General features: G+C 37.2%; 1 protein-coding gene across 1 annotated transcript in view; it reads left to right on the top strand.

Moving 5' to 3' along the window:
• LOC134797048 (parapinopsin-like) overlaps nucleotides 1-18,816 on the top strand; it is an 82,444-nt gene that overhangs the window by 38,176 nt on the left and 25,452 nt on the right. The window contains exons 3-4 of the mRNA XM_063769267.1: nucleotides 2,937-3,096; nucleotides 16,592-16,787. Coding sequence (XP_063625337.1) covers nucleotides 2,937-3,096; nucleotides 16,592-16,787 — 356 coding nt within the window. The remainder of the gene's footprint in view (nucleotides 1-2,936; nucleotides 3,097-16,591; nucleotides 16,788-18,816) is intronic.

Below are 18,816 nucleotides of genomic sequence, written 5' to 3'. Positions count from 1 at the left end.
TACATAATTGACGTTTTTATTACTATATTTTAATCTAAATTATATAATATAATGTGTATCTATTTAATATTTTCTTTTGACTTATCTACTTAATCAGTTCAAGCAGTACTTTTTTAATATTAGTTTCAGCTTATGAGGCTTATCTTCTAAATTATCTATTATATGTCTAGGAAGACTATTTAGGATGTGTGGCAAATAACTCGACCAGACTCTTTGCCCATAAAAATTGTTACTACTTGGTATATTGAAATGTTTTTTATTTATCAGTACTCTAAGGTTATTTGGCCTATCATACCTATTCAGACTTCCCAGTTTATGTCTATATTCTAGTATTATCGCTAGCTTCACTTTATCATATACATTCATTATTTTACAATGCTGAAATAACTTTTCATAATTATGTTTATATTTATATTTGATTTTTAGCGGTACTATGGATTTAAGTATTCTTACCTGTAGGCTATATATTCTTTGTAGGTGAGTTTTGTGGGTTCTACCATAGCTAGATATCCCATAATTTATTATAGAGTCAGCCATAGCCATGTATATTAGGCGGAGTGTATTATACGGCATTTTGTTTTTAAGTATTGTTAGATTACTGAATACGGGTCTTAGTCTCTTACATACATGGACAATGTGCGGACTCCAGTTAAATTTATTATCTATAATTAGTCCAAGGTATGTATGCTGTTCTACTATATCTAGGGGCTCACAGTTGCAACTCGAACCTGACCCATGCAAACAAGAATGTTTGTGTGCTATAATCTTGGGTATTATGTCAGTTTTGATGTAGGGCGACCTTATATGCATTATTTTGGTTTTTTGGTAGTTAATGGTTAATCCTGCATCATGGGACCATTTGCATAATACATCAAATTCGCGCTGCATCCTGCGTTGTGCCTCTAAGATGTCCGTATCAGCTGTTATTAGACAAGTATCATCAGCAAATTGGTACACAGCGGCCTCCCTGAATATGTTGCACATATCGTTGACATAAATTAAGTACTCGGTTGGTCCGATAATCGAGCCCTGCGCTGTGCCTTGGGTAGACTGCAGCAGCTCGCTTTGTTCTCCTGCAATACTAACCGTATTGTACATATTTGTGTGGTAGCTTTTTATCAAGTTCACGTATTATCAACGTAATGGCATTATACGTACCTACACATGTTTGAGAAAAGGAGGTTCGTTCTTAAAAATGTATACCTTTATCCAAGGCTAGCTCTTGCAGTATATCTGTATCTAGCGACGCAAACTACTTGTATAACTACATGCTGTCTTGAGACTGATAAACTTACTGAATGTAGTCAATTTGGCGTTCCAGATTTGGCTTGATTACTTTGTACCAAAGAGTTATTGTTTAGCAGAAGTGTAAAGTCTAATCAAAATCCATGCATCGAATTTAACCGTCGAACTTGATGGCGCGATGCATCGTTTTGTGGTAACACAATACAGGGATATGATGGTCGTTCTTGTCTACGTGACAGCGTGATAAAACGGTATCCGTCACCTTTATTCGCGCTCTGTTAAAAAGTGACGGATATTTTGTCACGTGGATACAGCCAGCCATAGTAGGCCTGCAGAATTAGAGTCGGAACAAGACTCTGCATGGTATTTGTAATGACAATGTGTGACAAAGTAGTAGTAGTAGCAATCACTTTGTTGTTCAAAAATAGGTTCACATAAAACAGAAATTGAGGTACAAAGGCGCACTTATCCCTTATCCCCATATAAAGGATCATCATCAATCATTTTAAACGTCATATTTTCATCAAATTTCTTTGAAAATATGATGTTTAAAAGGTCACTATCTCGCCTTTTTCTATTCAATTCTGTTCAAAGTTAGCTAAGGAGGCTCTATAGATGTAATGCATAATTTTATTGTTTTCCATCGTATTTTCTCGGAAACGTTCGTACTTGTCATGCTACTTCAGTCAACCTCAGTACTTTTTGTACCAAGACTGACTGAAATAAATATTATAGGGACATTTTGCACTACATCTGCGTCCCGATTTTTAAATTTCGACCGCACGATTTCGCGTATTTCGTTCAATAATGTCTACTAGGCATTTAAATTCTACTAATAGAATTGAAAACGAGTGGACAATACCACGAGATTCAAAATTTCTATCGCTCATATTTCAAAAATTAGCATTTCGCCGTTTTCACACATTTTTGAGTGACGAAATCGAGCAATCGCAATTCAAAAATCACCCCCCTGTACCGCATAATTAGTTTGGAGTCATGCACATGCAGCGACATCTATGTACAACAGCTGTATAATCTAGGAACTATTTTTTCTTAAGTACATGTTAAATCTCTTCTACTATTAATAAATCTATGCTTTGTACTACTAATACTGCCTTGTTATTTCACTCAACCTGTTGTAATTATCTATATTAATTATTTAGTCTGTAATATAACGCCTCTTAGGGATTATCAAGCATTTGTAATATATTATTTCCGGGATAATATTCTAAGTAGAAATCCCAATATGGAATAAATAATAAGTAGTATTAGATTCATGATAAATTAATAATAGACAAATGAAAACTAATTACCTACATGTATTGGCGCGAGAGAGATGCACGATAACTAAATAACATGATTCAAATATCATTCTGATGTCAGTGTACGTTCATGAGTCGATGTTTAATTTAAGTAAAGAGCAATACAATATTTCAATGGTAAAGAAAAGCGACTTAGCACGAGAAATTTAGTACATTGACCCGCCTGTTCCTATCTCTATCGCACACGCATAATTACATTGCTATCCCGCTCGCACAGTGTCCTTAACCGCCGTCATCAAGAGCGGGATAGCAATAAATTACGCGGGAGCGATAGAGATAGGACCAGGCGGGTCAATATACGAAATTCCTCGTGCTAAGCATCCTTTCTTTAGTACATATAACGTAGTAACTTCCCATATTTTGTTTCAGCTATGGACACCGCTCAACATCATCCTCTTCAACCTGGTGTGCTCAGACTTCTCTGTCTCCGTGCTGGGCAACCCTTTCACCCTCATCTCCTCGCTCTTCCACCGCTGGGTCTTCGGGCACACCATGTGTGTTCTCTACGGGTTCTTTATGGCGTTGCTCGGTAAGTTATCGACATAATCTTCAACCTGGTGTTCTCAGCCTTCTCTGTCTCCGTGCTGGGGAACCCCTAAACCCTCATCTCCTCGCTCTTCCACCGCTGGGTCTTCGGGCACACCATGTGTGTTCTCTACGGGTTCTTTACGGCGTTGCTCGGTAAGTTATCGACATAATCTTCAACCTGGTGTTCTCAGCCTTCTCTGTCTCCGTGCTGGGGAACCCCTAACCCCTCATCTCCTCGCTCTTCCACCGCTGGATCTTCGGGCACACCATGTGTGTTCTCTACGGGTTCTTTACGGCGTTGCTCGGTAAGTTATCGACATAATCTTCAACCTGGTGTTCTCAGCCTTCTCTGTCTCCGTGCTGGGGAACCCCTAAACCCTCATCTCCTCGCTCTTCCACCGCTGGATCTTCGGGCACACCATGTGTGTTCTCTACGGGTTCTTTATGACACTGCTATGTGTATTTAATCATTATTAGTTTTAGTGGGTTTACTTGTTATATTGACCGAGCAAAAGCGAAAGCGAAGCGAAGTAACGTTTAACTTTATCGTAGTAAGTTGCTTGAGAAAAAACTTTTTTCGCAATACTTTTAGAAAACAAATAAAATGAATGTTCTAAGTGAAACAAATCCAAGAAATCGAGAAGTGTGTATTCCCTTCTTAAACTCACATACTGGGTCACCACCTTACAACCTCACTTTCCCAAATCCAGAGATCTATCAAATCACCTACACTTGAGACGTGGCCCGGAATTTTAAAGCAAGCAATCACTTCTGAGATGGAAGGCTTTGGTAAAGGCTGAAAATTCCGAATTACGAGCAGTTGCATGACTGAGGGATTGAGAAATTCTGTAGCAAAACCAGATAAATTTGACCTTGAGAATCTTGAAATCATATACGGATAACATACGCAGTGCTGAGTGCAAGTGTTATTTATACGTCATAATTTTATAGAAGAGTGACGTTTAAAATAAACTTGCACTGCGTGTGCTATCAAATCGTTGCAGACTTTTCTTGGTCTTACTCTATGCACTACATCTGTATTTATTATAATCATATTCAAATTCGAAAATTGGCTACATTTTGGTAAATGTAGCCAATTTCCTGGTGGGAATATCTACGAATGCAGAACAATAAGCGTCAAATTGATTGACGTTGCGTAACGATGGTATTCCATCTGTCCAATATCTTGGTCCAATGTGTATTTGCGTCTCATATTTTGCTGAATGAGAGAGTGAGACGCAATGCACAATGGACAAAGAAATTGGACAGGACCCTACCACCCTAAGGAAATGAGCTTTGCTTCCGATTCCGACCCCCTGCATTGATGCGAGGCATTCCAATAGCACAGAAAAAGTTGTTATTTTATTTAGTATAACGATATAGCGAAGACTGACAGCCCCCATACAACGCCACGAGAATCGTCAATGTTGTAGATGACATTAAATATTATTTTTAGCGACAGTACCTACTTTTACGGCCAGGCCACGATTTTGTGCGCTCGGCGGCGGCGGCGGCGGCGGCGGAAACCATAGGTGGGAACGTAAGGTCCGATCGCCGTGTTTCGCTCCAACCTATGGTTGCCGCCACCGCCGCCAGTCGGTCAATGTCATGGCCGAGCCGTTACTGCCACCCAACGGCTAATATATAATTTCAAAACGTAAACTTGGAATAACTGGCCACAGTTATAATCACAAAAGTAGTTATAAGCATAAAATAAAGCATTTTGAGCCCTTGCCCTTAGAAAAAGATTAAAAATCGAGTAGTCATTAAATAAGAATATGCATAAAATGCAATTTCGCCGCTCACCGTACACCCAGCTGTAAAAGTGTCCACTTTCATGAATTCCATTAATAATGTCCCCTTGAATGTACATTTGCAGCTCGCTGTACAGTCCGACGTCAAAGATTATTTGTTACAAGTTAGGTACAAAAGTTTAAGCTAGCATACTTTTGACGTCGACTGTACGAAATATCATTTCACATAAATACCAGTGGTTTTATCTTCAAAGAAAATATTACGAGGAGAGCCGTACAAATCTGCGAAGAATTTCCGAGGCATGTGTGAACGGCATTCAATTGGGCTAGCGTAGGTAGGGATTATATCCTAAACCCTTTCGTTCAACCATAGAGAAATATAGTAAGAATAGAGTGCTCACTCCATACATCAGCTTTGATACCAAAACGACTATTATTTTCGCAGTCGACATCTAGCATCGAGTAGCGGAATTATCAGTACAGCAACTTGATAATAGAATTCTCTAGTGTCGCGACTCACGAAAATTGTATTGAACAACAATTTACAACTAAAATTAAAAGCAGAAGGAGTTGAAAATAAAGTTAATCCGGTTAAAATATTAGCTGTAAATTGTTGAGCAATAGACTTTTCGGTCGTCGGAACATCTATTGTCAAGTAGCAGTACTGATAATTCCACTACTCGATGCTAGATGTCGACTACAAAAATAATAGTCGTTTTGGGACTAATACTGATGTATGGAGTGAGCAATCTATGTATTTTTTTCTCTATGGTCCAACCAAAGGACAGGAAATGTCGATGTAAAAGTACCACAAGTTTAGGTAAAGCTTAGGTAGGTAATGACCCTCTTACGTGTAAAGCCGCCATTAGATATATTGGAGCAACCAAGGGGGCTAACGCAGAATTCCTCGCTCGCCGTCAGAGGGACATTTATTATTATACCCTCAAACTAAAAAATAATCATTTATTTACATACAATATATATAGGTATATAGTGGTAGTACTAAACGAAATTATTAACTAGCTTAAATCTAACATAGGCCCCTGAGGCATTGTAACAAGGATGCTGGCGGCATTTCCTCGCTGTATCGCAATGCTGATACGTTGGGCGAGGTAGCCGCCAGCACTTCGGTCACCAGTTACGTCAACCAGACGCTTCGCGATTTCTGCGAACAACTTGTGCGCGCTGGGACCCCATGGACCTAGAGTTTCAACTCCAAATGGTACAAAATGGTACTCTCAACCGAGTTCTTATATTTAAAAAATAGTTATCTAAATATAAAAATAATTATCCTACCATCCCACTAATCACCCGCACTTATACGAAACACCTAAGATACAATTGTGTATAACTACTAGGTACATACACGAAACACCTACATACGGTAAGTACATTTTGTGTTCACGTACACAAAACACCTACATACGGTAAGTACATTTTGTGTTCACGTATACAAAACACCTACATACGGTAAGTACATTTTGTGTTCACGTACACAAAACACCTACATACGGTAAGTACATTTTGTGTTCACGTACACAAAACACCTACATACGGTAAGTACATTTTGTGTTCACGTACACAAAACACCTACATACGGTAAGTACATTTTGTGTTCACGTACACAAAACACCTACATACGGTAAGTACATTTTGTGTTCACGTACACGAAACACCTACATACGGTAAGTACATTTTGTGTTCACGTACACAAAACACCTACATACGGTAAGTACATTTTGTGTTCACGTACACAAAACACCTAAGGTACAATTGTGTACAGTATACTACACCTACAACTCCTACAAGAAATGTAACAATTATTTGCTTTGGTAATAAACAAAAAATATAAAATCTTATTTTTCCTCTGCTGAATATCCCATTTCATTTTGTTTACAAATATTTATGTTCTAAAATAAAACTAAGTTTAATACAGTTCACATCGCAATCATCCATATCTTTTGATGTTTTAGGATGAATAATAAACTTAACGAAGGCAATTAGTATTTATTGTGTCCAATCGTGGCTCCAATTAGAACACGTACCGTTTTTCGTTAATTGCTGAGATTCTCAAGCGACGGCTTGTTATGATACAAAAGCTTGCATAGTTAAATAAGTCGAATGGATGAAACTGGTAAGATTTTATATCGGACTACGAAATGGGTAATGATAGCAGATTTTACATCAACCAATATTTCATTTGCAGAAAAGGGTACCTAATAATTCTAATAAACAATACAAAACTTTCTAAGTCTTAGTATTCTAATCTGTACTTTGTTGCGCAGTAATACGGGATAAAATGGAATGAATGGTCCAAAGTAACATACGGTTATTATGCTTGTAGCAACTACAACGTAGAGAAACTATTTAAGACGAAACAGGAGCTGAGTTTTAAATATTTTAGGTAAATATACCCGTCTCGCTAACGGAAGCGGCACCTAAAAGTAGTGCGATAAGGACAAGGCGAAAAATCCTGCGTAAAAATCTCAAAAATCGAGGTTTCGTACTCCTCTGTTTCCTCCTCCAAAACTTAACCAATCGTAACCAAATTTGGAAATCTAAATGATTATGAAATTATCTGTGTCGGACCGTTTTGATTTTTCGGCTAATTGATATCAGTTTTGAATGCCACGCCTCTCATTGCGGCATAGTCAATTAAGGCCATTTTGGCCATTTTTGAAGGGCTCTAGCGCCTTAAAAAACAAAAATATCAAAAAAAGCAAAACGGTCCGACACAGATATTGACAATATTAATCTGTGTTGAAAAAATCATTGCTCTAGCTTCAAAAAGCACGGAGGAAAACGAGGAGTACGTTTGTATGGAGAAATGACCACTCCCGTTGGCTCTTAAGTACTTACCTGTAAGTAATATGCGAGTTTCAATGGGCAGTAGCATAGTCTAATAAAACATGGTCTTCCATTCCCAGAGTGACACGGGCCTACGTCACAACAACATGGCCGCTATATATAGCGCTATCGCATATTATCATATAGCGCTGTCGCATGATGACGTAGGCCCGTGTCAGTTAGGTGACCTAGAAAAGACGGGAATGGAGTACCAGGCGGAGTATATTATTATACCATGGGCAGTAGTAGACAAGCAAATTGGCTTAGTTCGCGGCGCAAGCGTTTCAACTTTCAACACCTATCGGACTTGTTTAAAACACTTTGGTCTGAAAGTTGTTGTACATAATTATGACAAAGAGAATATTTATTTGTCTTGTGTTTTATTTTATTATTTGAGAGGCCGGATATTTGCATTTTAGGAAAATCGGCAGACAATACACATTTAGCTATGTTCTAACAAAATTATGACTTTACTTAAGGCAAATCCTTTAATAAAACTATGTAAACCGAATAAACCTCGTATAATGAATTTAAAATGCATCTCGACGTCTCGAACCCTTTACAGCGTTCGTGGACACGGGTGTCACGTTTCCATAATTTTATTTCACAAATCCTAAAATTTTAAAGCAGATACAAAAGATGGGAAACCTCCGTTATAAATTAATATATTTACAGTGAAAAGCAATGAAATGCGGTCACTCTTTTAAACAAATTAACCCGTTTCATTGCCCTTAAAAGTTCTGTTCAGAACAATGTAAACATCTCGCAGTATAATTAATCTGCTCGACATCTGAGGGCCTACAGCGAACACAGAAGTTCTCATATTGCGGGCGTCTTTCTCTGTCACTCTAATTACTCCTTAATTGGAGTAAAAGAGTTCGCAATACGAACTTCGGTGTTCGCGGTAGGCATCTGATAAATAGTCCAAGTTGCAGCACTTCTAGCTTCACAGTGATAGTCATTATAAAGTGAGCTTCTTATTACCTTTCAAGGCGTCTGGCATTTCTGATCTAAAACCCTTTTTAAGAGGGCGCTAATGCAAAATTTTTAGGGTTCCGTACCCAAAGGGTAAAAAGGGTCTGACCGTCTGTCTGTCACCAGGCTGTAACTCGAGAACCGTGATAGCTAGACAGTTGAAACTTTCACAGATGATGTATTTCTGTTGCCGCTATAACAACAAATACTAAAAACAAAATAGAATTAATATTTAACTGGGACTCTCATACAACAAACTTATTTTTTTTGTCGTTTTATGCATAATGGTACGGAACTCTTTGTGCGCGACTCCGACTCTTACTTGGCCGGTTTTTATATTGCATTTTTATTTTTGTTTCTTTATAATTTCCTGTATTTACCATTCTTAAATTATTTGTTTAGCTATTTTACGTTTGGTCTCCTTTCCACTTAACCTTTGTAGATCAAACGGGATATGGCCAATGAATATAGAAGGGTTAAAAGCCCACAGCCCAACTGTGGTTACGTTTATCCAACTGTCGGGAACCTAAAGAAGTTATTTTTTAAACGATCATAGCGCCATCTGCGTTAATATTAGGCCGTTTATCCTCATTAATGCATTTTCGTCAATCACATTACTCCCTAAAATAATATAATAATTCACCCTATATACGTCCCACTGCTGGGCACATGCCTCCTCTCATGCGCGAGAGGGCTTGGGCTATAGTCCCTATGCTAGCCCAATACGGATTGGGGACTTCACATACACCTTTGAATTTATTCGCAGATGTTTGCATGTTTCCTTCACCGAAAAGCTAGTGGTATAATAATCAAATGATATTTCGTACATAAGTTCCGAAAAACTCATTGGTACGAGCCAGGATTTGAACCCGCGACCTCCGGATTGAAACTCGGACGTCATATCCACTCGGCCACCACCGCTAGTTGCAACATTACTCCCTAAATTAAAGAATATAAAAAAATCCTTTCGTGTTATAACTTTTGAACGTCCACCTATTTAACCCTTACCTAATTTTGCAATGTTTGTCCTGACGAACATAACCTATGACCCTCTTTTTTTTTGTATTTTTGTCCTAACCAGAACCATTAGGACTATTATAAAACAGCAGAGATTGTCAATTTAGTTAGGACGTCAGAAACGAAAATAAGGCAAAACCTAATTTAAACAATTTCAAATTTAATTTAAGTTTTCAGACAGATTTCTGTTAATAACAAAATAAATATTCAAAAGAAAATCCAGGACTTCTGAAGCATCGAGTAACCTTCTTCAATTGTCTGTTTTCATCAGTTGCTGGTTTATGTTTTGTATGTCAAGATTTGTAATTACGATAAAATCTTTCTCGACGAGACTTTTCCGAATCTTAAAGGTTTTAAATACCCCCTAAGTCGCTACACTTGAGCGCCTACCCCTCGTTTCCAAGTACTCTTTTGTACCCATTTCCTCAAGTATTGTTTGTATTCAACTTTAGGCAGAATTTGAAGTTAAATACTTTTTACTCGTAACATAAATCGATATTGTGAGCGCGCCGGCCTGTCAATTGCAGGCATTTAATCTGATTTTAAATGAGCTCCATTTTTCTATTCAAATTGGAAAATATCGGCTTCGACAGTTATAGTACTTAAATGAAACATTTTTGAAATGATCCGCAAAGAGAAAAGTTTTGGTTGACTAAGGGTCGGTTGCACCAAACCGTCTGTCACCGTTAAAGCGTTCACTAAATTTATTTGTATGGGAAAGTCCATACTTCCCTGCTGTTTGACGTTAATCAGTCTGTTAAATGTGGTTGGTGCAACTGGGCCTTACAGTGTCAAAATTACCATACGATTCTATTTGCATTATACTCGTTTTTGGACCACTTTCAAATTGGTGGTGCCATGGGGGTTCGTGAGGTCTTCAGCTCACCTCTAAAGGCTCTAAGTACGTAATTGTACATATTTTTGACACATTATCCATATCGATTACCTACCTAGATCCTGTATAAGAAGCTTTTAAAATACAATTAATTTGATCAGATTGGGCAACTTCTTGCGTAACACAAATCCATCTGGTAATAATACCTCCGAATCACAAATTCAGTCATAACCAGTTAGGTACAATACCAGGAAATAAATATCAATGTTTTGTTTGTTTAATTATTGTTATGAACCACTTGTAAATAAATTGCATTTTAGGGTCTTCATTTTGTTTAATTAATTCAGGTAGCAAAGGGACTTGTACTTTGACAAACTATTCTTGTTTATTTGACTTTGACGTCGCGAAAAATGTGTCGATGTTTTTAATTTTAAACTAATTAACACAAAATTTATGACCCGAAAACCAGTTTTTTGACTTACCAGTTTGTTGAGTTGTTCGACTTTGATGCCAAATATCTCGAAGACAATGAACTTTGAAGTATGTACTAAAATATTTATAGGATACTATATTGCTTAAAGCCATTGCTGTTAATATGATAAGCTATAGAAACATTACAAAACTAAGGGATTCAGATCGAAGGTCATCGGCATGGTCCAGCCCCTTAAAAATTACTCCCATATATTTTTATCATTTTGGTTGCCAAAGACTAGAGTTGCCACTAGAGAATTCTAGTATCAAGAATCGGTAATGATAATTCCGCTACTCGATGCTAGATGTCGACTACGAAAATAATAGTCGTTTTGGTACCAAAACTTTTTTTTTTAAAGTGATGTATGGAGATGGAGTTAGCACACTTTGACTCTTCTCTATGCAAATACGCAATAAAGCACTAAATGATATTCTGCCGGTGACAGCAATAAGGGCTAAAGGGTGACTCACGTTAGACCGGGCCGTGTCCGGGCCGGAGCTCCCGCGCTTACTTTTCTATGACATGACAGGTGATCACGTGATGCTTTCCATATAGGCGAAGCTTCGGCACGGACATGGCCCGGTCTAACGTGAGTCATCCTTAAGACCAGGTTCATTTCATACTTATTAGTGTCCTTACTTTAGTTCCATGAACAAATACGCAATAAAGCACTAAATGATATCCTGCCTGTGACAGCTATAAGAACCCGCGAGTACTCTTGTCTGTTTGTTTCTAAAGATAGCTATCTGTTTGTTCCATATTTGCATTTCTAAGCACACAATTTAATGGACTACTCGTAACATTGTGTTTATTGAAAAACAGGAAATACAGGACTTTTCTCGATTTCCTGGAAAATGTAAGAGACCTATATTTTTAAACTGAAATATATCATAACATTTATAACTAGTAGTTTAAATATAAAACTTTAATTTTATTTGTATGTGACAAATACACAAATAATTTAATTTAAATATTAAACTTAAAATCAAAAACGCTAAAATCGCGCAACATGTTTCGGATGACAGTTTAAATTTTATTAACGCTAAATTTACGCTAAAAGGTCGAAAATGTTCATTCACAGTCTACGGGTGTCATTGGGGCATATTCAATCGTTGACATTGGTATAAGAAAACATAACCCTCTTACGTACAATAGAGACTTCTGTTGTGTACGCACGTTGTACGGAACAGGGTTTTGTTTTCAAAATGACGGGCGTTTTTCCGATCTTTGATAATTGGATTTTTATGGCCTCTCGGATGTTTAGAACTTTGATACACATTTCCCGCCTTCATTAGCTTGATAGGCAAACTTTGATTAAGTATAAACTAGTCGAGGCAAAAACACATTAACACGTACTAAAGCCGTCATTTTAGGTGCCTGGTTAACTGGTGGAGATAGAGCACCCAAGTGCCTACGTCTACCTACTCTTATTTTTTTACATTTACCACGTTAAACAAGCAAACTGCAATCAAGCATTTTTTGTGCCTGATAATATACGTTCACCGCGGCCTATAGACGCCTGCAGATCCGGGGGTATTACATGCGGTGTACTGCCATCTCGCCGAAATATTTTTCGCCTAATTTCACTTCCCAACCAACTTATTGCAGTACTTTTAGTTGGCAAACCAATGCTTAGCATATTATTTTTTAGCATAATTTTTATTTGAACACAATTTTATTTAGCAGATGTTCATATTACCACGATTTATATAGAAAAATAGTTACTAAGCAAATGTTTTATTATACCTAACTATTTATTGTTAAATAACGTTTGCCCAAATTGAAATTTCGCATACGTTTTATTGGATCACAACTATATTCAGCATTTTTTTTATGACCCGTAAAACGAAACTGCTCCCAGAGATAGGTAGGTTATGCTTATTTTTTTTAAGACCCTAAAAACGAAATTGCTCCCAGAGATAGGTAGGTTATGGTTATTTTTTTTTATGACCCGTAAAACGAAACTGCTCCCAGAGATAGGTAGGTTAGGGTTATTTTTTTTTTGATGACCCTAAATACGAAACTGCTCCCAGAGATAGGTCGGTTAGGGTTATTTTTTTTGGTCACCCTAAAAACGAATCTGCTCCCAGAGATAGGTAGGTTAGGGTTATTTTTTTTTGATGTCCCTAAATACGAAACTGCTCCCAGAGATAGGTCGGTTAGGGTTATTTTTTTTGGTCACCCTAAAAACGAATCTGCTCCCAGAGATAGGTAGGTTAGGGTTATTTTTTTTTGATGTCCCTAAAAACGAATCTGCTCCCAGAGATAGGTAGGTTAGGGTTATTTTTTTTTATGACCCGTAAAACGAGACTGCTCCCAGAGATAGGTAGGTTAGGGTTATTTTTTTTTATGACCCTAAAAACGAAACTGCTCCCAGGGATAGGTAGGTTATTCACAATATTAGGCGAAAAATAATTTATTCCTATCAATACATTCGACATAACAATAAAAGACATTTTGAAACATGACCAACTAAATATTTTGCCATACAATAATATTGTAAATAATCATTTGCGACATGTTATATATGCGAAACATTGGTCTGCCATCTGATAGTTTTGCCAAATGATACTATGGGAAAAATAGTTTGGGTAGTGATAATTTGCCATACAATTTTCGGCCACATATTAGTAAACCATTACATGCGCCTTGCCGGCGTTTTAAAAACCTGTACACTCCTTTGAAGAACCCCATACTGTGACCCCTCGAGAAAGGGAGCTCATTCCACAACTATAAGGTGCTAATTAGTCACGGATATTTTAAGAGATAATACATTACATTAAAACAATTAACTTTTAACTGAAATTAAGGAACCTTATGATTTTACACACAATTTAATGGACTACTCGTAACATTGTGTTTATTGAAAAACAGGAAATACAGGACTTTTCTCGGTTTCCTGGAAAATGTAAGAGACCTATATTTTTAAACTGAAATATATCATAACATTTATAACTAGTAGTTAAATATAAAACTTTAATTTTATTTGTATGTGACAAATACACAAATAATTTAATTTAAATATTAAACTTAAAATCAAAAACGCTAAAATTGAATAATTTTACAGTTTAGACTCTGTGCTTAGAAACACAAATATGGAATAAACTTGTTTTTAGTCACTCGCGCAACATGTTTCGGATGACAGTTTAAATTCTATTAACGCTAAATTTACGCTAAAAGGTCGAAAATGTTCATTCACAGTCTACGGGTGTCATTGGGGCATATTCAATCGTTGACATTGGTATAAGAAAACATAACCCTCTTACGTACAATAGAGACTTCTGTTGTGTACGCACGTTGTACGGAACAGGGTTTTGTTTTCAAAATGACGGGCGTTTTTCCGATCCTTGATAATTGGATTTTTATGGCCTCTCGGAAGTTTAGAACTTTGATACACATTTCCCGCCTTCATTAGCTTGATAGGCAAACTTTGATTAAGTATAAACTAGTCGAGGCAAAAACACATTAACACGTACTAAAGCCGTCATTTTAGGTGCCTGGTTAACTGGTGGAGATAGAGCACCCAAGTGCCTACGTCTACCTACTCTTATTTTTTTACATTTACCACGTTAAACAAGCAAACTGCAATCAAGCATTTTTTGTGCCTGATAATATACGTTCACCGCGGCCTATAGACGCCTGCAGATCCGGGGGTATTACATGCGGTGTACTGCCATCTCGCCGAAATATTTTTCGCCTAATTTCACTTCCCAACCAACTTATTGCAGTACTTTTAGTTGGCAAACCAATGCTTAGCATATTATTATTTAGCATAATTTTTATTTGAACACAATTTTATTTAGCAGATGTTCATATTACCACGATTTATATAGAAAAATAGTTACTAAGCAAATGTTTTATTATACCTAACTATTTATTGTTAAATAACGTTTGCCCAAATTGAAATTTCGCATACGTTTTATTGGATCACAACTATATTCAGCATTTTTTTTATGACCCGTAAAACGAAACTGCTCCCAGAGATAGGTAGGTTATGCTTATTTTTTTTAAGACCCTAAAAACGAAATTGCTCCCAGAGATAGGTAGGTTATGGTTATTTTTTTTTATGACCCGTAAAACGAAACTGCTCCCAGAGATAGGTAGGTTAGGGTTATTTTTTTTTTGATGACCCTAAATACGAAACTGCTCCCAGAGATAGGTCGGTTAGGGTTATTTTTTTTGGTCACCCTAAAAACGAATCTGCTCCCAGAGATAGGTAGGTTAGGGTTATTTTTTTTTGATGTCCCTAAAAACGAATCTGCTCCCAGAGATAGGTAGGTTAGGGTTATTTTTTTTTATGACCCGTAAAACGAGACTGTTCCCAGAGATAGGTAGGTTAGGGTTATTTTTTTTTATGACCCTAAAAACGAAACTGCTCCCAGGGATAGGTAGGTTATTCACAATATTAGGCGAAAAATAATTTATTCCTATCAATACATTCGACATAACAATAAAAGACATTTTGAAACATGACCAACTAAATATTTTGCCATACAATAATATTGTAAATAATCATTTGCGACATGTTATATATGCGAAACATTGGTCTGCCATCTGATAGTTTTGCCAAATGATACTATGGGAAAAATAGTTTGGGTAGTGATAATTTGCCATACAATTTTCGGCCACATATTAGTAAACCATTACATGCGCCTTGCCGGCGTTTTAAAAACCTGTACACTCCTTTGAAGAACCCCATACTGTGACCCCTCGAGAAAGGGAGCTCATTCCACAACTATAAGGTGCTAATTAGTCACGGATATTTTAAGAGATAATACATTACATTAAAACAATTAACTTTTAACTGAAATTAAGGAACCTTATGATGAATATATAATTTTTTTTTGTTTTCATTTACCGAACAAAAAAAATATTATAATTAATTTTTAAAAATAATCACCCCTATTATGTACCTGTCAAGATGTTTAACACTGTCTGTCATGTCACGTCAAGTTTAAAGAGGTTCTAGAATGTCTAAAGAGGTCTCATTTAATTATCTTATTAACAGGGTGTTTTAACGTAGCAAATTTGTTTCCTAGTTTTCTCCAAAAAAACATAACAAAACCAATGATGTTTCATACTTAAATGTACTCCGAGAACCGAGTACTATCGGCTATAAAAATATCCGTGACTAATTTGTTAGCACCTTATATATTCGCAATTAAATACAGTAGAAACTCGAAAGCACAAATCTCAAGGGAAACGCCAAAAAGTTCATGTTAACGAGATTTCGTCATAGAGGGTATTCACTTGACGACCTGTTTGACATAATCGACAGTGACCCTGCCTATATGAAGTCGATGGTCCTGGGTTCAAATCCCGGTAAGGGTATTTTGTGTGATGAGCGCGGCTATTTTTTCCTGAGCCAATGCCATGGGTGTTTTTTTAGTCGATTGCTCTTGATATTTATTTTATAAATTTATCAATTTTTTAATGTTCAAAAGAAAGCGTAAAGCCAAAAATAAATGGACTTGCCACAGGGCTTTTTCTAGCAGCTGTTTTTTCTCCAAAGATTATCCGATATCCGCTATCGGATCCCACAATGAGAAAACGCTTTTACACTTACACTTATTCTAACTAGAAACCCTTGTTCCAGGTATAGCATCAATAACAACTCTCACCGTGCTCTCCTTCGAGCGCTACATGCTAGTGACTCGGCCCTTCAGCTCGCACCACCTGAGCCCTAAGGGCGCCATGGTATCCATCGTGTTCATCTGGAGCTACTCGCTGGCGCTCACCACGCCGCCGCTCATGGGCTGGGGTAACTACGTCAACGAGGCCGCCAATATCAGGTATTGTCACTTTAGAAACTCTAATAAGGATTCTTTTTCGACTAACAAGGCCGTTAAGATCTAGTATTCCTCTTTCGACGCTTGCAAATCAAGAGGTACGCTTGCTAAATTCATTACTTTTAGAGCACTCCTGCAATCACTGAGCCCTGCCCGTACTCCAACTTCCAACACAGGGGAATACATTACACAACCGAGAGGAAAATAAATGATTCTTGGCTAGTTGGCCACGTGAAGTTTGTCCGTATCTACTACTTAGATCACTTTTCCCACAAGACGCCATACCACCTTTGACATAACAAGTTTATCTAACTCTGTTTCGTGTTATCCGAGTCACAGAAGAAATAATAGTACTACCGTACAGAAAGGACACATCCTACAAACCCGAAGTTTGACAGCGATTCAGGGTCGAATCATGCTATCCCTTTCTAATATATAGCACTATCCCTTTCGGATATTTAGGGTTGTCAAAATTCAAGTGATTATCTTATCTGTGGTCGTGCACGCACAAGGAATTCAAGTGGTGCCAACCCTAATAATTGCTCGGAGCAATGCTGTGCCGAACGGAGCCGAGTTCGACCGAAGTCAGGAGTGTCTCCCCTCCCCACTGTCCGAGTTTAGTACGAGTAGGTAGAGCTTCCTCAAATTGAGCCGCGGCTGTATACAAAGAGCGAAACTCTTAGCTGTCCATCGGTGGACCTTATGCCTTATGTAATAAGGTTTATGAACGGTTAGGTACGTCTTTGTATTGTCGGAATGTCGATTTCGGTCAGATAATTTAACTATTGGCAATTTGAACTTCGCTGTAAAATGATATTTATTCGAAACTCAAGGTTTGACCGTATTTTAGAGTGCCGTAGAGTGATACTTTGATCAATTTCAGAATTTAAAAGTATTTATTTCTCCGAATATTAACTTTAAAAAAATGCTAATATCGGTTTATGTCCTTAGAATATGTGGTCGTATCAAAAATACACACTGTATCCCCCTTATTACGCTTACGCTGTGAGGAGAATTAGACAATTGACTAATGTTGAAACAGCTCGCCTTGTTTATTATTGTTATTTTCACAGTGTAATGTCATATGGTATTCTGGTTTGGGGCAAAGCAGCTGACATACAGACTATATTTGTCTTACAAAAGAGAGCCATTCGTTCTATGGATCTATATCTGAATCCCTAAAATCTTTTCTCCTATCTTTGCATTCCCTAATATTGTTTGTCATAATGATCAGATGTCCTAACGCGCGTATTCCCTAATTTTGGTTTCCCTATTATCGAATGGGCGATTTTTTTTTGTCCTAATATCTTTTTCCCTAATGACACTTTCCATATTGAGTATTTATCCTAATGTTATGTAGCATAATTATTTTTTTGCCTAATTATTGTTAGGCCTAAAAATTATATATCCTAACCATCATGTTACCTAATTTCACTTAGCCTATCGTTGCTTGACCTAACACTCGTATGCCCTAATTTTGATTTCCCTATTGCGTTTCGTTTTTACAATGGTCGCAGTTCTAACCTAACCTAACCCACTTTTGTGACAGCAGTTCGTTTTTGCGAGGATCACAGTTCTAACCTAACCTAACCCACTTCTGTGGCAACATTTCGTTTTTACAATGGTCGCAGTTCTAACCTAACCTAACCCACTTTTGTGGCAGCAGTTCGTTTTTGCGAGGGTCACGGTTCTAACCTAACCTAACTCACTTTTGTGGCAACAGTTCGTTACCATTCATTATGGAAAGTAATTGTTATGATAATTGATCAATAGGAAAAGTAACTGTTATGACGATTGATCATTAGGGTAATAGCCATTAGGTCAAAACAGTTAGAACATGTTATTTTATGCCAAACATTGTTAGGGATTTCGAAGAATATGGTAAAAAACATTAGGGATCTTGATAGTTATGGTACAAATGCTTAGGGCAAATGAGTCTTAGGCTAACCATTACATTATGGAAAATAATCGTTATGACAATTGATCGTTAGGGCATGTGCCCATTAGGACAAACCAGTTAGGGCAAGTGACT

Source organism: Cydia splendana, chromosome 14 (genome assembly GCF_910591565.1).
Source record: "Cydia splendana chromosome 14, ilCydSple1.2, whole genome shotgun sequence".
NCBI classification, from domain to species: Eukaryota; Metazoa; Arthropoda; class Insecta; order Lepidoptera; family Tortricidae; genus Cydia; species Cydia splendana.
Note: the sequence above shows the minus strand (reverse complement) of the source record. Positions and strands in the feature narration are given on the sequence as shown.